Source organism: Pelodiscus sinensis, chromosome Z (assembly GCF_052426305.1).
Source record: "Pelodiscus sinensis isolate ZL-2025 chromosome Z, ASM5242630v1, whole genome shotgun sequence".
Lineage (NCBI taxonomy): Eukaryota > Metazoa > Chordata > Testudines > Trionychidae > Pelodiscus > Pelodiscus sinensis.
Window position 1 is genome coordinate 14,837,501 of NC_143085.1, and position 25,638 is coordinate 14,863,138.

General features: G+C 42.3%; 1 protein-coding gene across 1 annotated transcript in view; it reads right to left on the minus strand.

Annotated features, from left to right (window-relative positions):
- The window catches only part of PPIL2 (peptidylprolyl isomerase like 2), a 160,706-nt gene that overhangs the window by 71,876 nt on the left and 63,192 nt on the right, over positions 1–25,638 (minus strand). Inside the window, exons 9-11 of the mRNA XM_075898287.2 lie at positions 14,041–14,116; positions 11,519–11,679; positions 6,741–6,816 (exon numbers count right to left, since the gene is read on the minus strand). Coding sequence (XP_075754402.1) covers positions 6,741–6,816; positions 11,519–11,679; positions 14,041–14,116 — 313 coding nt within the window. The remainder of the gene's footprint in view (positions 1–6,740; positions 6,817–11,518; positions 11,680–14,040; positions 14,117–25,638) is intronic.

Below are 25,638 nucleotides of genomic sequence, written 5' to 3' on the forward strand. Positions count from 1 at the left end.
CTCATTCAGGACACCACAGCACTCTGCAGCATGGAGCCAGAGCTACCCCTGGGCACTCTGTTGTTTCTCCTGGGCCTTTGCTGCGAGCCTGGCAGCACATTCTGCAGGCAGTAACAGTCTCTCTGGTGTACCCCACTGCAGGCTTGTGCTTCATTCCTCCCACACGTTCTTCCACTTACCCTCCCTAACCCCCCCTTCCTGCTGTACAATCAAAGACATGTGCTTATTACAACAACGCCTCTTTATTGAGCAAAACTGGGATGGAAGGAGACTGAAACTGAGGTGAGACTGGGGAAAGAAGGTAGGAGACGGGAGGAGGGATAGGGAGGGGGAAACCTGGGAAGAGGGAGCTTGCAGGGGGAGGCAAGGAGAGGAAGGAGGAGGAGAAGCTCAGGGCTCAAGGTTGGGGGTCTCACTGGCACAACTGTCTCCCAGCACCGTAGGTGCGGGGGCCTCAGCGTCCCTGGGGGTGTGGGGAGGGTGGGGAGGAGTGGGAGCAGGAGTGGTAGCTGGGGAGGCAGCAGGGGCTGGAGCAGCAAGAGGCAGCAAGCTCTGCCCCAGAGTCAATGACCACCTGGGGAGCACAGACTCTCCTGCCCCCCAGGATGCAGTCCACAGCATCAAAATAGGGGCAGAGGTCTGGGTCTGCCCCTGGTTGGGAGCTGCCCCCTGTGGCCCTGGCATACACCTGCTGCAGCTCCTATATTTTTATGCAAACCTGCTCCTGGGTTCGCATGTGGCCTTTGGTGGCCAGCCCAGCAGCTATCCACCCATAGACAGTTGTGTTCCTCCATTTAGTGCACAGATGATGGACGTTCAAGGCATCCTCCCAAACCTGAATTAGGTCCCTGATCTCAGCACTGGACCAGGCAGGTGCCTGCCTTTTCCAGCCCCTGGCAGGTTCCTGGGAGCTGGCAGACTGGTCCTGGGGAGCAGTGGAGGGCTGGCTGGCACTGGCTGCCTGGATCATGCTGGGGCCACTGGGTCAGGTGCAGCAACTGCTGACTCTGGGCTGGCAGGCTTGGAGCTGGCACAGGTACTGTGGCCAGACTCTACCCCTTTAAGGGCTCTGGGGAGGGAGAGGAGTTTTCTTGGTTGTGCCCACAGTGGCCACCAGGGCACCCTGGGAAGGGCTGGAGACCCCCTATTTCAAAATAAGCGTCTACACAGCGCTTATTTCAAAATAGCAATTTTGAAATTGGCGCTATTCCTTGTGGAATGAGGTTTACCAATTTCAAAATAAGCCCTCCATTATTTCGATTTAATTTCGAAATAGCGGTTTGGCTGTGTAGACATTGGTAAAGTTATTTCGAAATAACAGCTATTATTTCAAAATAACTTTGTTGTGTAGACATACCCTTAGATTTTTGTACTAGATCTTATTTCAAATGCAAAGGAGAGCTCTTAGTCTTGGGACTGTTGAATTTGGATTAACTGCCACGTCACTTAATCAACCCTGAAATTAAAACATTCAATGCATTTTTGTTCAAGCTGGAGTACAACAGGAAAGAATTACTGTTTAAAATGCATCTTTGGCAACAAATACAACCTTGAATCGTAACAACCTTGAACCGCAAACACATTTAACCAACAAGAGGTTTTTAAGTCAAAAGACAGGAAACATTTTACACTAGGAGATCAGATTTCATACATGCATAGCTTGCATGTGTGTGCATCCTATTTTGTGGTCCATATACATAAGAAATAACCTCATAAAGTGTAGCTCAATTTCTACATATTATTCAGAACTAACGCTAAAATCAAAACTGCTACATTATTTTGGAATGAACCTACCAGCAACTGGTAAGAAAAGGGCAATGATCAGTGCCTGCCTGATGAGCTTTACCAGGTAGGTGGAGGCCAGTGCCACAACAGAGACTGATCCTGTATCAGTGGGGAAACAGATACCTGGGAGGTCACCTAGGCAACAGCAATTTGCACCAAAGCAATCTCTGACGGGGGTTGTCATGATCATGAGGGATGACCAGCAGCCTGGGGACTAAGGGGTTAACTATGTCCCTTACCTAACCAGGTAGCAGGCAGCCAGCAGAAATGTAGGTAGGAATTTCAAACTGGGACAAAGGAATTTTTGGTTTTTCCCTCCTTGCTCCCTCGGAGTTTCTCTCCAGACACTGAGGGAGACAGACATGTCTCTCTCTTAAAGAAAAGACTCTTCACTATCTGTAAGTAGGGTAAAGTTTAGATAAATTCGTTAGGTTTTATTTTTTTATGGTTTGGGAATGGAAAACTGATGTCTGTGCATTTAAAAATGAGGTTTCCTCTCTTTTGTAACTAAGTTTTGTTCCCCATGGGAAAATTCCCCATGACTTTATTAATTGGTGGCTCTTATCTAGCCAATCCCACAATGCTTGTAACAGGAGTCTTGTGGTGATAATAAACTTTTTTTCTTTTTTATTAACCTGGTATTGGTTAATTTGCGTTTTACTTAAGGGCTGAGATTTCCCAAGTGATCTCTTTCCTGGTTTTCTTACCATAACTTGGGTGGTGGCAGTAGATTTTTATCCCCAAAATCTAGGTTTTTAAGCTTCTGGGAGGAGAGGGGGAGTTTTATACCAAAGCCTAGAAAGATAAGGTTTTGGGGTACTTTTGGGGACCCCCACTTCTGCATTTATCGTTCCAGCATGAGGAAGGAGCCTTGACGGGTATTAAGGCCATGGGGAGAAAGTGCAGCACTGGGGACCTGGGTCTTCTGACCAGACACTGAGGTTGTAGGAACAGGGTCCTCAGGCATAGGGATATCTGTAGTGTGAAGACCAGAGATGCTCCACTGCCCTATTAGGTAATCCCATGAGCTTTCCCTGGAACAGTGAGGTCTTAGTTGTGTCTGGCTCCTGGCACAGCACTGGCCAGCCTCTTGGGGTCCCCTGTGCTGCTGGGAGTCAGAGACAGATCCCTAGCTTGGTGTAGTGGGGTGACTGCCCCACTTTGGAAAGAGAATTTTTAAAAGCAGTCTGAAAGGAGCTTGTGCAAACCCAGCCAATGAGAGATCAGGACATTGGCAGCCAATCAGAAGGCAACTTGCAGAGGAAGCCTTAGTATAAGGAGCTGTGGCCAGAGCAGTGCAGAGCAGGCTTGGGGAGCAGGAGAGAATCTCCAACCTTGATTCAAGGGCACAGAAGGTGCAAAGGTCACAGGGAGTGGCCCAGGTAACGGGAGCCGTCAAGGAGTGAGGAAAAAGGCAGGATATGTCTGCCACCAGAGGGTCTCTGGGTCAGGGCCCAGAGTGGTGGATGGGCCTGCCCCACCCTTGCACCGCACCAGCCTCTCTGGAGCATGTCCACTACAAACTGCAGTTTTCCCCTAGGCAAGGTGCTAGACTTTGGGGCTGCAGTTGGCACTTAGGCAGGTGTATGATTGAGGATAGTCCCAGAAGAGCGGAAAAAAAGAGTGGTGGGCACTGCTGGAGGGCAGTGTCCTGAAGTGGACACTGAAGACCAAGTGAGCGATGTGGATCCAGAACTAGAGGCTGGAGACAAGGAGAGAAAAATGGTGATGTGGTTGACACTGATCAGGAAGTAGTGCACTCAACAGATAAAGTTAGTTCTTGGTGTGACGAGCAGGAGGCGTGGTAGTAAGCAGACCCTACTACTCTTGATTAGGGAGTCTGAACACAGCAGTACTACTGTAAAGCTATAGTACAGACATGTGGCTTGACACAGGTCCTTTGCTCAAAGTTCTTTTAACCTCTGGTGCAAAGAATCCCTTCTTCTGCTGCAGCTTCTTAGGCACTGGTGAGGAGGAATGGTGCTGAGCAGGAGCCAGTGCCAGCAGGGCACTCCACATTGATATTGATGTGCTAGAAGTGGAGTCTGAATGGAACGGCTCCAACGCAGGATGAAGTGCAGCTTCCATGAGAAGGACCCTCAAGCAGAAGTTCTGCTGCTTCTGAGTACCAGAGTGAAAATTCTTACAGATCCGGCATTTCTCCTTTTTAATGGGACTCCCCAAAGCACTTCAAACAACTGTCAAAGGCATTGGCCTGTTGCATGATAAATTTGGTTTGAAATCTAGGAAACAGGGCAGAGTCCCAGCCAGAACTCTAAGTATTAGTGGTAGTTTAGTAGTCAAACTAATGGCTAATGATCAGGAGAAAAAGGTAAACAGTGAAATGGTAAAATCTGCAAAGCATCCAAAACTACTCAAGATAGTTAAGTCCAAAGCAGACTGAACAGCTTCAAAAGGATCTCACAAAATTAGGTGACTGAGCAACAAAATGGCAGATGAATGTTAATGTTGATAAATGCAAAGCAATGCATATTTGAAAACATAATCCCAACTACATGTATACAATGATGGGAACTAAATGAACTTATTATTTAAGAGTGACTTGGGAGCAATTGTGAATAATTCTCTGAAAACATCCACTCAGTGTGCAGCAGCACTCAAAAGAGCAAACAGAATGTTGGAAATTATTAAGAAAGGGAGAGAATAAAACAGAGTATCTTATTGCCTCTATATAAATCAATGGTACCCCTAACATCTTGACTACTGAATGCAAATGTTGTCACTTCATCTCAAAAAAAGATATTTTGGCATTGGAAAAAAGTTCAGAAAAGGGCAACCAAAATGAATAAGGATACAGAATGGCTTTCATATGAGGAGAGATTCATAAGATGGGGACTTTTGGAAAAAAGATGATTAAGGGGATATGATAGAGATCTATAAAAACATGGAAAAAGTGAGTAGAGAAAAATTATTTATTCCTTCCCTTAACATGAGAACTAGAGGTCACCAAATGAAATTAATAGGCATCAGGTTTAAAACAAAAACTTCTTCATGCAAAATGCAGAACTATGTAGCACTTTAAAGACTAACAAGATGGTTTATTAGATGATGAGCTTTCGTGGGCCAGACCCACTTTCTCAGATCAAATAGTGGAAGAAAATAGTCACAACCATATATACCAAAGGATACAATTTAAAAAAATGAACACATATGAAAAGGACAAATCACATTTCAGAAAAGAAGGGGGATGCGGGGGGAGGGGGAAAGGAAGGTAAGTGTCTGAGTTAATGATATTAGAGGTGGGGAAAGGTCGATGTCTGTGAGCTAATAGTATTAGAGGTGATAATTGGGGAAGCTATCATTGTAATGGGTAAGGTAGTTGGGGGTCTTTGTTCAATCCCCCCGGAGAGTGTCAAATTTTAGCATGAATGACAGTTCAGAGGATTCCCTTTCAAATGCAGATGTAAAAGGTCTTTGTAGCAGAATGCAGGTAGTTAAGTCACTGAGACAGTGTCCTTTCTGGTTGATATGGCAAGAAATTGTTTTTTCTTTGTGATCCTGTCTGATATCTGTTTTGTGGGCATTGATCCTTTGGCGAAGTGTCTGAGACGTTTGTCCAATGTACATAGCAGACGGACACTTTTGGCACATGATAGCATAAATTATATTTCTGAATGCGCAGGAATATGTGTTCTTGATCTTATAACTCACTTGGTTAGGTCCAATAATGGTATCAGCAGAATGAATATGTGGACAAAGCTGGCAACGGGGTTTGTTGCAAGGGAAGGTACCAGGGTTGGTATTAGTGTGGTATGTCCTGTGGTTGTTGGTAAGAATCATCTTGAGGTTAGGTGGTTGTCTATAGGAGACTATGGATCTGTCTCCCAGAGCCTCTTGGAGTATGGTATCCTGTTTCAGTATAGGCTGTAGTTTACTGATAATGTGTTGGACAGGTTTAAGTTGGGGGTTGTAGGTGATGACAAGTGGTGTTTTATTGTTGGTTTTCTTGGGTCTGTCTTGAAGTAGATGATTTCTAGGTATTCGTCTGGTTCTTTCAATTTGCTTTTTTATTTCTCTGGGTGGGTAGTTGAGATTTATAAATGCTTGGTAGAGATCCTGAAGCTTCTGGTCTCTGTCAGTGGGATTAGAGCAGATGCGGTTGTATCGAAGGGCTTGGCTATAGACGATGGATTGTATGGTGTGTTCTGGATGGGAGCTGGAAGCATGTAGGTAACTGTATGAGTCAGTGGGTTTTCTGTAGAGAGTGGTGTCTAATTGTCCATTGTTGATTTGTACTGTGGTGTCCAGGAAGTGGACCTCTCGTGTAGAATGGTCTAGGCTGAGGTTGATGGTGGGGTGTAGGTTGTTGAAATCTCTGTGGAATATCTCCAGTGTTTCTTGGCCATGCGTTCAGATCATAAAGATGTCATCGATGTAGCGATGTCCTGCATTTTGCTTCAGCTACACCAGACTAACACGGCTACATTTCTATTACTATTCTTCATACAATGCACAGTCAACCTGTGGAACTACTTGCCAGAGAATGCTGTGAAGAACAAGACTAACAGGGTTCAAAAAAAAAAAAAAAAAAAAAAGCTAGATAAATTCATGGAGGACAGGTCCATCAATGGCTATTAACCTGGATGGGCAAGAGTGGTGTTTCTAGCCTTAGTTTGTCAGCGGCTGAAAATGAGTGACAGGGAATGAATCACTCAGGAAAGTGGCACTGTCAACATATAGATACCACTAGGGCAAAAATCTCCCAAGACTGCATGCATGGGAGTTATGCACCTAGATTGTAATTGATATGAGCAAGCACTCAAAAAAGAAACCAGTGCTATAGCTACATAGACAATAAGGTTTTAAAATATCATGTACTGACTAATTAACAATGTATTCTTGCAATCCTCTCAGATGTATTTATATAGGGTGGCTCCCTTTATATCAGGATATTTGATTAACACACACTTTTAAAAGATAGGTATATACGGTACCTGCTTCATGTGTTGTTTCTGGGGCCATGGCAGTGGATGTGAAGGAAGCACTTACTTTCCCTGTAGAATAGTGAGCCTGTGCAAAAGATTAAAAATTAAGAGTTAAAATTACAAAAACTAGAAGGAAAAAATACACCATTATACCATCCTCTCCTGCATTCCTCCCATAAAGCCATCTTATTAATTTTGATGTACATACACGGTCAAATAATAAGCGACCTATATAACAGCAATAGTAGTAATAATAATAGATCTAGAGAATGGAAGCAATTAGTCAGCTATTGTCCAAGTAACTCCAGTTCTACTAATTGTTAAAAGGAGATCAGAAGTTCATCTATATATAGGGTAAAATCCTGGCCTCATGCATAAAATAGATTTTTTTTCCATTGTCTTCAGTGAAACCAGTATTTTACCCATAGATCTCCAATGCATTTAATAACAGCACTTTTCTTGCCCTAGTAGAACAAATTAGTGTTCAGTTTTAGTTTCTCATTCCCACTTGGTATTTTATATGGTGAAGACTGTCATATAAATAGTACATTTGATTTTGGTTTTTTTTTTTTAAATGTTGCCAGAGTGATGTTTCCTAAAGTAAATATCACATTCTCAATGTCCTCAGAGTACTACAATGCTGGGTTCTAAAAATCTTGAAATGGTTCTGCTGAACAATACATATACTGGATATTTCAGTTAACAATTCCCACACTCAATCCACTGGAGAGAAAGAATGGGGTTTCTAAAATATGTTAGCGTGTCCAAGCATTCAGTACAGGCACTGCATGAACTTCCAAAATATTTACCAAGACAGTACACTAGTTATTTTTTCAAAATAGGCAAAACACCTATATGTAAAATAAAAGAAGTTATAGGTCTGAGTCTTCAGTCTTCAACAGCTATTAAAACACACATTTGTAAATTAAAGCTCTCAAGAAAGGTGGTCTGCATTAATTTTTTTTGTCAAGACATTGCTTGGAAAAAGCAAATGAAGCCACTCTGAATCTTACAGCATGATGTTATGGTACAGCATCTGGTATGCTGTGTTTCTTGTAGGTTTCCATATTTCGAATATTGACTTTATCAGTCGTAGAAAGCTAAATTTATTTATCTCATTATTACAAAAGTGTGTGTGTGAGTCTGTGGGGAGGGTAGCCCCCAAGGCTCATATTATCCTCGCTCCTGAGACTGCCAACATAAGCACAAGATTTGGTGATGTAGATACATGGTCAATAGAGATGTTAGCTCTTGGTTAACTGAATAGTCGAGTAACCGCATGAATTCTTATTGGTTACTCAACTATTCTATAGTCCCTAGGGGCGAGGGCCAGCAGCCAGTGCAGTCTGGCCCCACTACCAAGGATCCTCCTGCCATCCCGCAGTGTTGCATTTGTATGAGTCAGAAGCATGGGGTGCCAAGCGGGAGCTGGTTCCACAAGGGAAGCCAATTTAAAAGCCAGCTCCTTTCATGGACTGGCTCCCTGTCACTCCATGCTGTTACCCGTGGGGAAGGCAGCAGCCCCTCTCCAGGAGTGTGCATGTCTGAGCTCCCAAAATCAGCGTGAGCTGGCACTAAGTCGGGCTGCCTTCCCACCCAGCTCCTAATACGCTTTAAATGCAGAGCCATCGAGGGGGTAAGTCCCGGACTGAGCGCAAGCTAGGACTGAGCTGGGCTGCTGTGCAGCCTGCTAAAAAAATTTCTGGGGGGGGGGGGGGGAAATGCATGTAGTCAATAGCGTTAACCAATAAGTTTTTGCTATGACATACCTAATAGTTACTCAGAATTGGACTAACACCAATCAATAAATTTGATGTAGATCACAGATAGTTAGCATATGGTTACAACTTTTGGTAATTGCCAAAAGGGAAAGGGCTATTATCCCATAACCTTTAATGCCCTGAACCTTTCTGCCCTCCCTAAAATGAAAGCTTTTGTACCAAATATATGACAGGTGTGGGTCTCTGCAAGTAAGGGACAGAGAGGAGGGGAAAGAAAGGGGGAATTAAAAAATGTTTAACAAGGAGTTACAAGACTTGAGAAGCACGTATCAAACACAGCATAAATCACACAGAGCCATTATGATCATAATTCACTAGTTCTGCTGTCTTGCCAATATAATCAGCAAAAGAACAACACTGAATCTTTTATCTCAGAAGGAAGCACTATCAAAAAGAGTAGAATGAAAATTTTAAGATAACAGGGTCACACTATATTAAACACATTTTTAAACAACACTAAAAACTTGTTGCAAAACTATAAGTGAAGTTTTGATATAGAGTTTAACTGTCTCTTCATTTTGTTTAAAAGGTATATTTCATCTCCTTTATCTACCACTTTCAATTATACAAATATCTTCCCCTTTTCTTAATAGTTGCTAAACTAAATGACAAGATCTGACATGTTGCTATGTTACGTGGCACAGTCTGCATTCTCTATCTTCTAAAAAGGGACAGCAAGTTTTAATAATGCTATAGCAAACATACATAGACTTTTCTGATTCCTCGTCTGCAGATGCACCACTGCTGCAGTTTTAAGGTTGTCTGATACTGTTGCGATAAAATTATATAAAGGCTTTTCATTGTTAGCTTGTGCAATATTAACCAAGATAAAAAGAATTATATTTCCTTAATTAAAATATTACCACTTACTTACTAGGAGCACATAAATGTCTTCTGTTTCCTATCTGAAGCAGGCTTTTTCCTCTAGTACTTATAAAAAGAGAGGCACTATGAAGTGGTATTTTTCCATCTGTCACCTATAACATTTTCACTGATGAATTTCTACTTAAAGCTGTTCAGACATTGGACACAAGGGGCTTATTGCTTCCACATCAATTTATTTTAATACATTATCAGGCAAGGGTTTTTATTATTGTGCATTATTTTTATATCCATAGCTGGAGATATAAAAGGAGGACTGCTGGCAAGACTTCTGCGTAAGTGAAATTAAGGCCTAGTAAACATATGGAGGGGCTTTGGGAATACCCAGAGCGACACCTCATCGGCCACTGTCACATGGCTCCTGATATCTGTTTATAGCCTTGTTTCTGAATAAATGGAACTTCACTCATGGATCCTAAATTGAGTTAAAAACACAAATACAAGACCAATAAGTAATGCCACATAGGTCATTTATATATTTACTAGATGGAGTTACCCAGCGTTGCTCAGAAAACCGGAAGAACAAAATGTAGAAAAACAGTAGTCCATTATATTTTTTTGAATGGCAGAAAAAAAAAGTTGCACTGATTTCTATAGGGATTAAAATATAGGTCTGCGTCATCCCCGGGGAAAGGGGATGCGACTCCGGGTGGAGGGGACATTACACGCGGGAGGGGTGCCCCAGCTCGCGGCGGCGGCTGCAGGTGCTGCGGGGGACAGGGCAGATGCTGAGGTGCTGTGCGCATGGGGGTCGGGGCACTGCATGCTGGCGTGGGGGGGTGGGTTGCTTATGTAACCTTGTGGGCAGGAGAAGGTGAGTCCCAGATGGTACTCGGGGACGCAGGCGACGGGCACAGGACCTAGGGTGGGTGGAGCGGACCCTGCAGCGCAGTGTGGCGAGTTACTTTTTAATTTTTACAACTTGAGCTTGGGCATGATTGGGTCCAAGAGTATCTTAAAACCTTCTTCTGGGTGAAAGATTATCCCATGCAAAGTTTGGTTGCGGTAGCTCTTATAGTGTCCAAGTTATTAGAGCACAAACATTCTCCTTTATATGTTAGATTAAATACATCTATAGCTCTCAAAGCATTTTACAGAGGTAATTATTATCCTCATTTTACAAAGGGGAAAAGGAGGCACACAAGTGAAGCATCTTGCCCAAGATCAGCCACTGAAATTAGTGGCAGTGCTGGGTATAGAATCCTGGTTTTCTGCATGTTCTGCCTCAAACTATACAGCCTCATCAAAAGCCAATCAAGCTTTGCCAGTTCTACCAACTGACAATCTGTTCCTGTGACATGTAGACAGTTTACATTCCATTTCATCCCATCTTTTCCCCTAAATATGTTTTTTTTAATTGTGTAATTGCCTGAATAGGAACCAACATGGCAAGTCAAATCCAAGCCTTGCAGCTTCTCATATCTTGGGATTCATCATCCATCTAAATTCCCACTCCCCTTTTTTTAAATCATGTGGCATACTCCTACTAACTGATACTCAAACAGTGGTCATCTAAGCACAGGGACACGCACAATCCCAGTAGACACTGATGCAAACATTCAATATGCAGACTTATTTCTCAACAACTATGAGCACACAGTAATATGCATCAGCTAAGGGCACCTTTTACAACAGTCCATTAAAAATACTGTGAAGAAGAAATGTTGAATCTGTTTCTGGTGATTTATATATATATGTCCATATCAAGTATGATTCACTCACATTGCCCTTAAGCTGTATTTCTTCTGCCAATGACACAATATTGCAAAGCAAGGAATTACAAGCTGGAAGAAAAAGCCTTTATCACCTAACTCGCACCATGGCAATCACAATCTAAATTTAAAGGGCACTTATCTCTTATCACACCTGATTTCAAACATATTTTAGGTACATTTACAAATATTTCACAAAATGAAATCCACTGACATACACAGCCCACTGCATTTTTAAAGAATTGTAATATAATTTAGTTACACCTTTCTCATTGCTGCTGATGTATGATAGGTTCCCAAGCATCAGTAAACAGCAACATCTGTTCAGATGGTTATATGGCTATTATACTGAAAAACAGCCTTTACCACTCTTGAGAAATAGAATTAGTGTCTACTAAAAAAATCAACTTACTGCATTCAGCTTATCAACTTTTCTCTTTTCTGGGGCCTTCATTGTAGCCGCTAGAATATCATCTCCTTTGAATTCTTTATACAGCTCCAGTAAAGTCTCTCGGGTCTCTGCGTTTGTATTTTTCAGATAGTAAGATGGATCCAATTTTGCTTTTTCTTCATCTATTAGACAATATTAAATCATTTTCAGTTAAAAACAAACTCTGTACCTCAAAATCATCAACTTAACAGGGCCATACAGTTCTCTCACCAACAGAAATTCCTCCAGTAAATATTACCTTCCCTACCTTGTGACTCTATATAGAAGATGAAGAAATCTTTTCCATGGAAATAGCCATAAAATTTCCATCTTGTAGAAGTGATTATGATGAATGAGTGAGCACTAAGACACCATGTGAAAACAGTGCAACCCAGGTATGGTGAGACTGTTTACTGGACATGCATTATAAAAGATCTTGATTTTATATTCTTTACTATTGAAGGATTCTTTAGAACAACTGGAAGCTACCTAAACTCTTGTAAAACAATTTAAACCACTTATATGGAATACTAAAGACAGACAATATTTTTGAATACACAATGAGAAAAAAAAAGCTCCAAAACAAACAAAACAATAACAACAAAGCCTCTGCCCTTTGTCCCCTCAGCAAATAAAAATGATCATAATTATGGCTCATAATTCCCAAGATAAGTGATCTCATGGTACAGAAGCATTTTTAAAAAGTGACACAAAGACACACCTGGGTTCTGCCCTGGCATAGCTCTAAGTATTTGTCAGCAAAAAATAGGACAGCTAAGGTGTGTAGCCAGGAGTGGAGCCGGGTTGTGCTCCCTTCCTATACCCAATGGGCATTGGTCTGGGCCTCAGCCATGTGTCCCCTCTGGCAAAGAGCCTGCCCCACAGTTTGTGGACCTCTAGTCTATTTAATGATAAGCATGATCAGGTCTTACTCTGTTTCTAGAACAGGAGTGAGCAATAATTTTAGAAGGAGGGAGGGATCTCTTCACAAATTTCAGAAGTGGCCACAGGCTGATCCGAAAGGGGCAGTGCCTCAGGCAGAAGGAGCAGGGCTGAGAACTACCCTGCTGAGTACAGTGACTTTATTTTATGAACCAGCTGCAGCTAGTCAGAACAATTTAATTTAAATTATGAAACAGATTAAGTATTTTAACTCTCCGTTAGTCAACCTTTATTTTAAATCAAGTAAAATATATCCAACACAAAAGGTTTCAATGTTTTCTTTATTATGGGAGAGTTGGGAACATTTTTTGGGTCTGGGGTTGCTGACCCCCCCAAAAAAGAAAAATCAGTTGGGGACCACATAAGTGAGAAGCAAAGAACTCATCCAAAAACCCCCAATGCACACTACTGTGGCCCCAACTGAGACACCTCACTCCTCTGGTGCCCCAACCTCATGGGGTGAAGGGAAGGGAAGGGAAAGGGGGACTGAGGTTCAGGGCTTCCCAGAGACCAGATTTACTTTTCTGGGGTTCTGGAGTTAGTGCATTTAATGTAACTCCTTAGGCTCTGAGGTAGGGACAAAAATGAGGGATACGGTGCGTGAAACATGGTTGCCAGCAAGTAGGATAGGGATGAGGCACAGGATCTGGGAGGGAGCTGGAGTGCAGAAGCAGGCTAGTAGTAGGTTGTCTGTCCAGGTGGAGGGAACAGGAACAAGGGAGGGTGCAGTATGAGGCCAGGCAAGAAGGTGCAAGAACAAGCGAGGTGTCAGCGCAAGCTCGGGATGCTACGTCTTGGAGGGGAGGAGGAGGGAAGTGACATGTATGGGATGGGGAGGTCTGGACATGAGAGGAAACCATACCTTGCTTTGTGCTCTCTTGCAGCAATGGCTGCAGCCATGAGGTCCCGGTCCCTGGAGATAGGCCCTGTTGCCACATGCAGTCCCGGAGGCCAAAGACACCGCTGCCGCAGCACTGCAGCCATGTGGCTTGGAGCAGGCCCCAGTGGCACCACAGGCACACTGCCCGAGGATGCTCCAGAGGCACCGCAGCCAGTCAGCCTGGGGCTGTTCAAGAGGAGCTGCTACCGCGTCCTGGGGCCGCCCCTGGAGGTGCTGTGGCAGCGGCGTCTCCAGCCTTCGGGGCTAGCCCAAGGACGCGTGACTGTGGAAGCAGCCTTTCTGGGGCTGGTCCTGTTGAGGAGCCTTAGCCCCAGCGGTGCCTCCTCTCCAATGGCAGCATGGGGGCAGAGGGGCAGGGCCGAGCTCCTTCCCCCTGGGGGGGGGGGCCTGTAATTAGGGGGTTGGGCCTGTAATTGCGTCACGAGCTGGATCAAAGCCCAAGGCAGGCCAGATCTGGCCTGCTGAGAGGCTTTTGCCCACCCGTTCTAGAATATCTAGAACTACAGGTCCCAATCTCAGCTGGAGTGTCTAGGAAGCGCTGCATAACATTTCATAAGCCAACCATCCAGTGTCGTCTTTTTTTGAAAAATTCCTCAAATTATTCTTTCTGTTTGTATATCACAGTTAGAGTTTCCTCAGCCAAACTTTAGTTCATCCTTACCTGGGTCTGTTACTTTTAAGTTGTTTTTAACATGGAAGAAATTGGAGACATTAAATTTATCCAGATTGGTTGGATCCTGGAAAAAAAAAAAGTATAAGTCTTTTCAATGGAAAAGTAACAGTGGGTCATAGTGAGAGACTAGAAAATACTGAACTAAACCTGACAGAGACAAAAGTTCAGGTAAACTATGGAAAAAACTATTGATATAACAACATCTAAAAGAGTAAAAATTCCCGGTTATATTCATTATATTATTGAAATTTAGTGTTGTGTTAAATAGTAAATACAAACCATATACTGATATAAGGTTTAAGAACTGGCTGGGTTCAGATAACTAATCACAGCTCGCAAAGATACTGTATGAGATTCGAATTCTAAACTAGGATTAGCTTTCCAGAACATTTGGCAAATGAGATCTCTAGCAGTGATGGGACAGATTATTTAAGTTATTTAGACATCTATAGATGGAGATAGGTGCCTACTGGAATTTTCAAAAATACCTAGGTACTTGTCTGCTTATTTAGGCCACTTTGAAAATAACTTTACAAAAATTGGCCCAAGGAGGATAAAGCAACAATACAATAAAAATGATTTATTCATTTTTAAATGAAAAATTTAACATTTTACACAGGCATTATAACTGATTGTCCATACAGTGCGATTCATGCTGTACATAGGCATTCTGAGGTTCATTTAACACAAACTAATTAAGCGGCCTTCAGATCCATATGAATCCTGTTGATCATGCAACACATTTTTTCCACAATTTTAGAAAATATTCACTTTCATTATACACTTTTCATATCCAAAATAACACAAGACTTCTTTTAAAACAGCAGGGAGTTTGATCATAGCAGCACACAGATTATGCAGTCCAAGTAAACCTCAACTATTTGCTCTACAAGACATACAGTGTGAGACATCAGAAACTGTCTTTTGAGAGCACACAATCTGATGGCTGTTTGTCAGAGCTGTTCCCCACTCAGGCACTCTGAGTGCAGAAGATGGGGGTGGGGGGCCCACAAAAGACCTTAAATACCTTGCCTCTATTAGGCCCTGCATACAAAAAATCATGCTTTACAGATTTACTGACTTTGGAGGGTAGCTGTCACCACCAAGTAAAACAAGCCTCTTTCTTCTTGAACCCAGAAAGAAAGCACTTGGACTTCCTTGCCCAGGAGTACCCCAAGCTCCTCTGCCACAAGAGAGCTTGAAAAAAGAAGGTGCGCGTTAGGTGTTACAGAGCAACTGAGCAAAACAAATGAAAACACAGAGAACATCTCTGGGTACTCTTAGATAGCAAATGAGGGAGGCAAGACAGATTCCCACCAGGAAATTTAACCAAACAACCAAAACAAAGAAAAATGCTCTGACTGCAACTAAATACACATTTTCCCTTTATTTACTCCTAATCCCTTCCTGTTCAGTCCACTTCCATGCCTCAAATTCCTTAGAGGCATGGCAGTCCTACCTGGGTTGAAGTCATTCTGGCTATGTCTACACTTGCGGCTTCTTGCGCAAGCAATATGCAAATGAGGCTAAGCGTGGAATATCGCCAAGCCTCATTTGCATACCAATGAGCCACCATTTTTTTTAGAAGAGGCTTTTGCGCAAGAAGGAGCATCTACACTATCCCTTCTTGTGCAAGAAAAACCCTCTTGCACAACGCCGTTCTTCCTGAAAAGTAATAGTCCAGAGGGCTAGCCTTATTTCTGCTACTAGCTGCAAGACAGGAAGCAAATCCTTTTGACTTTTTCTTACCAATAAAAACACGCCACACACACACACAAAGGCCATGAGCATTAATCAACAACAAAAAATCCAATGCCCTACTAGATGTGGATCCATGTAGCTTCCTGTACAATTTTCTTGACCTTTAGTTAAAGCAGTTAAAACAGGGGCATGCTGACTAGAAAAGCAGCTTTCACACTAGTATCACTTAATAATCCTGAATCTTTTCTCCTAATGATTATCCCTTCTCCCCCCCCCCCCCCCAACGGCTTGCTCCTTGTAAACTCATCAATAGAGCAAAGAGGTCACATCACATCAGGATATCTAATTATTCCAGGAAATTGTATTTTATAGAAAATAAAGAGTTGTAAAGGATTTTGGGGGGGGGGGGGGGGGGAGAGATACAAAATCAAATTTTCAAAATAATACTGCAGAATACTAGGCTAGTGACTAATATACTGATATGAATGTGAATAGTATAACAATTTAAGAAAACATCAGAAAACTACGACCCGACTTAAACGGCGTAAGTTCTGAACACCTGGTTGTAACTCAATTTGGTCATAAGTCAGAAATACCTTTAAACGCACTGCCCAGGCTGTTCGAAAAACTTGACGTACATGGTTCTCAACTCGAAATTATTATAATGGAGTTAATGAGAGGATGGTCGTAAATTGGTGTGTTTGTAAGTTGGGGAGTGGCTGTATTCAAATAATTATTTTCTATTAGAAAGTTCTCAAGATTCCATCTGTCACATAAAAGTCATATTGGGTCCTGCAGCTTAGCAGGCATGGGATGGAAGTTTCCATCCCTTCTGTACCCAGCTTAGCATAGCCTGGGACCCTGCAAGCCCAAAAAACAACTGGACATTATCAGCTTTAACCCATGCCTTGAGCTGGGAAACTACTAAGCAGTAAACAAGTTTGACCTCGGTCTCAGCTCATGAAAGTGATAAGAATGGTGTTGAGCCAGTTATGTGCACACCCAGTAAACAACTGTAGTATAACTAGTATAGGGAGTTGTGCGCCCACTGAGTCTTATCAGAGACTTAGACCTTGAAGGGTGCTCTGGGATCCCCCCAGCTGGAGCCACGTCCACTGTGGCCTGGTGCATGGTATCTGGAATGGGACTCCCCGCAGACTGAAGGGGTGTAAGCATGTCCAAGTGCCTATTACTCTTTTATGCATTGCTCTATCTGTGCTTATTGACATATTACTTTGCAGTAGCAGTGTGACCATCTGGCAGAATTAAGCCTGTAATAGACGTAGTGAGATTAATAAAAGCAACTATCCCTAATTTACTCTGTCTTGAAGCGAATCCACAACCCTGTTGGGCCCTGCCCCTGTGAGTTGATACCATCTCTACTAAGTCAATAGTTAATACAGCAGAGCTGTGGCTTCGCCTCTCATTAAATGATACAATTATGCCTTTCATTCATTCCTGAAATCGTATGCCTCCGTTGGTGAATAAACCTTTAGTTTTATGGCGGACAGTAAAACCAAAAGACATTTATGAAATTATCCTGCATGAGTCCATACCCTAATGATGACCCACTGACTTGCTGCTCCTCCCACTCCCAAATCACTTCCCATTATTTTTCAGTTCCACTTCAGCAACTAGGACGTAGCCCCATGACCTCACGTATAAATTATTTTGGCATTTTGCATCAACTATTCAACTAGCTGATAGGGCATCTCCACCTTTGAAGTGTAGCGACAGTCCTCAGGCTGTCGCTACACTTAAAAGGCGCAAGTGTCATGTGGAGCCCAGGGTCAGTTGGGGACTCCCCACTGATCCCAGGCTCTGTGCAGTGCTGCTGCTTTGAAACACCACAGGAGCCAGGCTCCTCCCGGTGTTTCAAGGCAGCAACGCCAGGTGGAGCCCGGGGTCTGGCCCCAGGCTCCACGCGGTCCTGCTGCTTTGAAGTACTCCCTTCACTTCCCCCCCGTTGCGGGGGGGGGGGGAAGAGGGGAGAGCGAGTAGTCAACTAGTCCTTCATATTCCTATTTTAAGAGCAGCTTAGACAGCCCCCTGTCAGAGATGACAGACTGTGCTTGATCCTGCCATGAGGGCAGGGGACTAGACTCGATGACCACTTGAGGCTCCTTCCAGTTCTAGTATTCTATGATCCTGTTTAATTTAACAAATTACTAACAGTTAGAATTTACCTGATGCCAGCTGTCACAATTTTGTCAAAAGTCTCATAATAGTTTATGCTTTTCTTAAAGACCTTTGATTAAGTGAGAATCAGTTTTTTGTTTTTAAAGACTCTAGCCCTCATGACTGTGGAATACAAGCTTAAAAATGTGACTCAAGTATTTCCTAGAGACGTAAAACCCAGAAAGTAAAAATCCCCACCCATTTTTTAAAAAAGCATAATGATTTACATGCTCTGAATCATGATTTTTAATACCTGGTGTTGGCAGTACTTGTGTGTCGTAGTAGATAGCACTAGATTAATGGAATTTAGAGATTAAACAAACATACAGAGGGGCCTAAGTTAAGACATATAAGAGTTATTGGGAAGTTTTGCTAATGACTAAAGGAGTAAGATCAGTCTCCCAAGAACTCTCACTTGTTACACACACCTTGAAAACTGTTATTGGGGAGAACGCAGCCAGCCTGGTTAGGAATTCTTCTGCACAAGCTGTGAAGTGGCTTCAGAGTTGCTTCACAGTGGTTACTCCAACACAGAAGCTGGACTAATCTCCATGCAACTGATTAATGGAGAGAAAATTCACACACAGCAGTAGATCATCTGGACCCAATCATTCCCTACTCCAGGCATGTAAAACTGGCGTTTGGAGGGCCGCATGCGGCCTGATGGAAATTTTTTGCGGCCCCCAGAAGATTTTTATAGAAGAATGAAGTGCGGCCCGCTGGCCACTCGGAGCACATGGCCAAGTGCCTGCTCACAGCAAGCAAGGGCTGCTCTATGCACGCGCTCATGGCTGGCTGGGTGCTCTGCGCTGGGTGCTCCAGCAGGTGCTCACAGCTGGCTCCCCGCCCCAGCACCTCAGATGGCAACATTGACTCTGGGACCCAGGTATTAGGTGGGGAGGGGAGGAGCTAGGAGAGCCTGGCTCTGGGGAAAAGGGGAGGCATTAGGTTGGGGGGGCCTGGCTCTGGGGGAGTGGAGGGGGATTGGGTTAAAATGGGGGTTGGGCAGTGCCTGGCTCTGGGGGAGAGGAAAGGGTTATTTTGTTAATATTTTGTTTTATTTATTTATTCCCAAATAAAATCACAAAATGTATATTAAATTGATATCAATAAATGTGTCAAGTTTTGGCAATTTTTGTATGAATAATTATATCTTTATGCAAAATCTCAGTTATAAAGAATGTGAAAATTTTCACAGAAGCCTGTTCTATTTGATTAACCATGGTCTATACTTGTTTTTATTTCAACAAAACAAGTTATATATCACATACAAAATTTAAATACCTTAAATGTATATTTAAATTTAAAATTATGTAAAATGAATTTAAAAATTATTTAATGAGCAAATAATTTTACACATAAAATTATTGTAATATTATAAAATATTCCTAAAACATAATTTATAATAATAAATAACTACAACTTTCCGACAAAGTACATTTTTCTTTGGTGGCCCTAGGATTGCCTTGTAACTGGTATTGGTGCCTTCAACCCTTTTTTTGGGGGCTCGACATCTGGGAACCCTAAGTATCAGTTTTCATTTGTGCGGCCCCTCAGCAGGCTTTGAGTTTGACATGCCTGTCCTACTCCATACCACTGGAAGCTCAACGAGTGGTGTGTCCCTATGACCTCACTCCTGAATCCAGCTCCTTCCCTACTTTATACAGCTACTGTGCACCCCTCCTCAGTGCCAAGGAACCCCTCCTCCACATCCAGAGTTTGTTTTGCCCTTTCGACAAACAGAAGAGCAAATGGAAAATGGCTGAATATCAACACAAGGCTCAGCTATCGCCAACTTTATTCATTAGTTACATTTCTTGTAACTAACACCAATAGTGTTCAACAACTTGTCAGGATACATGTCTTGTTTAGAGCTTATTAGGCTGCACAGCAACACTCAATAAAATATACAGCAAAACATATATACTTTATTTTTTAAATGGCTGCAAACGTAGCTGCCACTGTATGTTTTATACCCTGATTTTTCTTTTCTAGTCACTTCGCCTGAGATAACACCATTCCATTATATTCTGTGGTTCGAGGCACTGGGGATTAAATTCATTCACCTTTCTAACACTTTTTACTGGGCCCATTCAGCTCTGGAAGCATTTGACTTTCACAAGCAGAGCTGTGATAGGAACCTCAGATCTCCCAGTGCCGAAGAACACATGCTAGTAGAAATTGCTTTCCATCACAGATATTCTTAACTACTCAAACCTATAAATTAACATTCAATAACCACATAGGTCCATAAAGAATCAGTTTTGACAGGTGAACTTGATTGCTTTGACAGAATCTCAAAATTAGAGTCTAGAGAGACTCCAGTATGGGGCATATACTGGGATTTAATATGGACACAAAATCTTACTTGAATAATTAATACAAATTGTCTAGTATAGAGATATTGACACACACATTGAAAACTAAATGACTGTAGAAGAAAAGTATAACAGCAGTATATTGAATGAGGTAGTGGAATAAAGATCTCCTATGGCAATTGTTCCAAAACTTCTTTATATGGTGGACCAGCAAACCCATTCAAACTTTTGATGGACCAGTTACATTTTATTTGCATATTATGCAAATCATTTGCATATTTGCATAAAATCATTAAGATCAGAGTTTGCAGATATCTACAACACTAAAAAAAATTGTTAAAAAAATCGTCTCTTTTCTTATCTGTAAACATTAACACCTATGTAAACTTTGTTTGAAATGTAATTATGCATATGGCATGAGCAAAACCTCTTGCTCCAGTATTCAAAAGCAGCCTAAAAGCTTTTAATCCACCAGAAATTTTGGCACCTCCCCATTATGTCAACTAGTTGACTATATGATAAGCAAATGCTTATTAAATAGTCAGTCAACTAGTTGATTCCCCCTTGCCTTGCTACTTCTATCAGATGGAGGCAGGAAAGAAAGGGGTACTTCAAAGCGGCAGCACCACACAGCTGAGCCAGGGATCAGCTGTGCAGCGCTGCCCCTTTGAAATGCTGATTACTCCCCAGCTGACCCCGGGTTCTGGGGAAATGCCATGAGGAGCCTGGGAACAGCTGGGGAATCCCCAGCTGACCTTGGGCTCCATGAAGGTGCTGTGGCTTTGAAATGCACAAGAGCCCCCGCTGGGGACTCTTGTACATTTCAAAGCAGGCATGCCCGCATGCAGCCCAGACTCAGAGGGACTTCCGGCTGGCCCAGGGCTGCACATGGAGTTCCTTATTTCTCCTTTAAAATGTACAAGAGCCCCAACTGAAATTCCATCGACTACTCAACTAGTTAATTAACCACAATTTAACATCCTTACTCCCCTTACAGCAGCAGTCTGCAAAGTTTTCAAACCAAAGAGCCAAACAACATCAAAATTCAGAACAAGTGGTCAACAAAAAGCCATATCAGAATGCCCATTTGTATAACTGAAAATGTACAATGTATTATTATTGATAACTGACATGATTGGTAATAGCATACATAAACATTGTATTCACACACTTAATCTAATGGGATGACTTCTGCTGCATCTTTTCACACATTCCTTTGAAGTTTACAGCCCCAGCCTCCAGAGCCACTGTGAAGTACCCCAGTACTGGTCCCCAGAGCCGCTGCAAACAGCTGGCTTCAGCTGCAATGCCCACCCACCACGTGCCCAGAGTATACCCCAGCCCCAGGGGCATGGCCTGGCAGTGTGTCATGGCCCGGCAGCCAGCAGTTCGCAGCCCAGCACTGGTCTGTGGACCGGTGGTTGGAAGTCACTGTCCTATGGGATAACAAAAATATCACCAATACCTAGCTCATAAATAGCACTTTCCATACAAAGATATCAAACTGATATACAAATGGGGTCTGAATCAGGAGTCAGTATTAAGTCTTGGAGTATTTACGATCTTTGGTCATTATCTGGAACAGGTTTATGAAATCTGTAGACAACATTAAATTGGGAAGAGTTGTCCTCCAATCAAGAAAGCAAATGCAGAGAGCTAGAAAGATTAGAAATGTGCAAAACAACAATATTCAGTTTGTAAAAGCTATAAACCAAGACATCTGGGGAAAACAATCTAAACTATTATCTAAAGGAGAAAAATTTGGATGAAGTAGTTCTCAGGTGACAGAAAACTGCAAATTAGATTTGTGTTTGGAGCACCATATGGCAGCCTTGAAAAAGACAATGTAATTTTGGGAGCACAAAGCCAGAGGTAAGGTATACTTACAGCAAGGGCCTAACAGTCCCTTTCTTTAGGATTCTGGTGTAACTGTATCTGGAATAGTGTGTATATTTCTGAGCACCATATTATGAGAAAAATACTAACGAAGTGGAGGGAGTTCAAACAAGAGTAACAATGGTGATCTGAGTTACTGACTGTTGACACGAGAGTGAGGGAAGAATGGAGGGATTTTTGGCTAAGATGACAGAGGGAAAATAATTATTTATGGAGGAATAAGAGATCTGCATTTGGAAAGAAATATTTAGGCTGAATATTGAGAGAAGCTTCCCCAGCTTCACACACCTTGCTCTCTAGCTGAACCAATACCAAACCATTGCCCCAGAATGGTGTTATGGTATACAGCTCACTAAAAATGCTGCATTTTGTGATGGTAAGACTCAGAGCCAGGTCACCTCCAGAGAGAAGAGATTCCATGATACCTCTTGCTCAAATGAAAACACTAGATCCACAGTCCTAGCCAAATGCCAGTTTTAGTAACTGCATTCTGCCTAATCTACATTCCCTTGGCAGTCTTAGTCGGAGATTATCTTATTCTTTGTTGCATTCCCCAGAGGGCTGCGTTCTGCTGTTGTGTGCTGTTAAACAGTTGCCATGTTCCACATGAGACCAGTGGTGGCTGAAGCAAATTATGTATGCGTAAGTGCAAAAAGCTCTTTACACAGAAAAGTACAATAGTCTCAGAAGAGTAGATATGTTAGTCTGTAACTTGGGGGAACTCAGAGTAAGGGAGAGAAGGAAAAAACATTACCTGCCAATTGTAGCCCCAGTGCTAATGAAGCTAACTGAATGGGCTGTAAGTGTCCCATTCTTAGCTTTTGATATCAATGGGATGTTTTACAATATTTCATCCAATTCAAGTCTTTGTTTAGGCCAAAGGAAACAGTGTCAAATTTGCATATGTAAGTCAATTCCGCACTTTCTCGCTCTCTATAAATGGCTTGTGAAATTCCTTTGTAGAAGAATGGCTACTTCTAAATCCACTAAGGAGTTTCCATGCAAGTTAAAATGTTTCTCTATAGGTTTCTGTGTGTTACCATATCTAATATCTTATTTTTGCTCATTAATCCTTTGTCACAGAGACTGTCCAGTTTCGCCATTATATGCGGCAGAGGGGCATTGCTGGCATTTGATGGAATATATCACATTAGAGGAGGTGCTGTTGTATGAGCCTCTGACATTGTGACTTATGTGATTAGGTCCTGTGGTGATGTCACTAATATAGATGTGTGGACCGAAGGATTAATGGATGACAAAGGATTAATGGACACAACTCAAACATTAGAAATGGTAACACACAGAAACCTGTAGGGGAACATTTTAACTTGCCTGTGCATTCATTAATGGATTTAAAAGTAGCCATTCTTTTATGAAGGAATTTCATGAGCTCATGATTCTATGTATTAGCCCTCAGTGGGCTAATGCTTTACAGCTGCACATACCAACAACTCTTGATGAGGTATAAAAAGCTATTAAACAGATGAAATCTGGAAAGGCACCTGGCAGTAATGCAATTCCATCAGAAATTTATAAAGCTGCTGGTGGCCAGCTGATGTACTGTCTCGCTCATTTATTTAGCACCATTTGGGAGAAGGAGCTAGTCCCCCAGGACTTCAAGATGCCATGATTGTACACATATATAAAAGGAAAGATTACTATGCGTGTTGTGATGACCATTGGGGCATCTCTCTGCTCTCTATAGCTGCTAAGATCCTGGCACGCATCCTTTACAATTGGCTTTCACTATATGTGTTTAAAAATGGTATTATTCCTGAAAGGCAGCGCAGATTTCGTGCCAGTCGAGGCACTGTGGATATGATATTTACAGCCAGACAGATACAAGAGAAATGTAGAGAGCAACATGAGGACCCCTCTGTGATTTTTATCAATTTGACCAAGGTGTTCGACATGGTCAACAGAAATGGGCTCCGGAAAATACGTAGGCAAATTGGCTGTCCTGAAAAAATTATCAACATTGTTCGGTTTCTCTAACCGCATGCTTGGTTATGTCCTTGATAATGGAGAGACATCAGCACCTTTTGAAATATCAAATTATACAAAACAAGGATGTGTCCTTGCTTCTCTCCTGTACAAGATCTACTTTTCAATGATGCTGTTAGTTGCTTTTAAGGACTTCACATTGGGCATGCCCAGGGCTCGACAAACCGCTGAATCTACTCGCCCATGGCATTCACTGGTACTTCGCACGTCCGCAGTGCTGGTCTGGGGCATGGGCAGTGCGAGGATGGCGAGTGGTTCTCGCCGGGGTTTGTCAAGTCCTGGACATACCTATTCAGTTCCGAACAGATGGCAGTATTTTCAATCTCCGGAGACTTCAGGCTTGCACTAAAGTGGTTATTGCAACTATTCCTGATCTTCTGTTTGTTAATGACTGTGCATTGCTGGCTCATTTGGTGAGGGATGCACAGGAGCTTTCTGATCACTGTGTTACCTCTGTTCACCGTTTTGGACTCACAGTGAGCCTCAAGAAGACAGAAGTTATGCTTCAGCCTGTCTGGAAAGAGCCCAGCATTCCAGTGATCACTGCTGCTGGTACAATCCTTAAGGCTGTTGACAAGTTCTGCTACCTGGGAAGCGTACTGACCTCTAGCATAAACGTGGATCATGATGTATCTGCTCGACAAGCCAAAGCCAGCACTGCCTCTGGAAAATTGACCAAACGCCTATGGAATGACCATGGTATTAAACTCCATACCAAGATAGTGGTTTATCACGCAGTTGTCCTGAATGTCCTGCTATATAGCTCGGAGTCATGGACAATATATCATCACCATGTTTTGAAGCTTGATCAGTTCCACATGCGTTGTCTGAGGAAGACTGCCCACATGAATTGCTGGGACAAAATTCCAAATACAGAGGTTCTTTAAGCTGTGTGGTATCATGGGCATGGAAGCAATGCTTACAAACACACAGTTTCACTGGACTGTTCATGTTATGAGGATGGATGGATACACGGATACCAAAGAGGTCTTCTATGACCAGCTTGCTCATGGAAAGCACTCTATCTGTGGTCAGTATAAGCACTATAAAGACATCTTAAAGGCAATATGAAGTCATGCAAGGTACCACAGGATTACTCATTCTTTTTTAAAGAAAAGCATAATATAAATGTAAAATATTGTGATTGTTAACAATTAGCGTTTTGAGTTTGCTTTTTAGTCTAGGTCATTAGAATAATTTTGTTTTGTCTTTTTTAAAATAAGGATAATCCAGGCAGGATGATACTAGGAATAAACCTATTTAGTCAGTTGAGGTGATGCTTATCAACAAAGCTGTACAAAAAGAGAATTTGATAAGTATTGTAAAACTTGTTATTAGTGATGATAGCTGGGACTAAACACAATTTTCCCATTATATCTCTAAGTAATTTTAGTCTAGAGCAAACATTTAAAACACCACATCTCCATATTCTTCAAAAGGACCTTTAAAGCAGGTTTATTCAGAGGTTATTTGCTATTTTATCTACTAC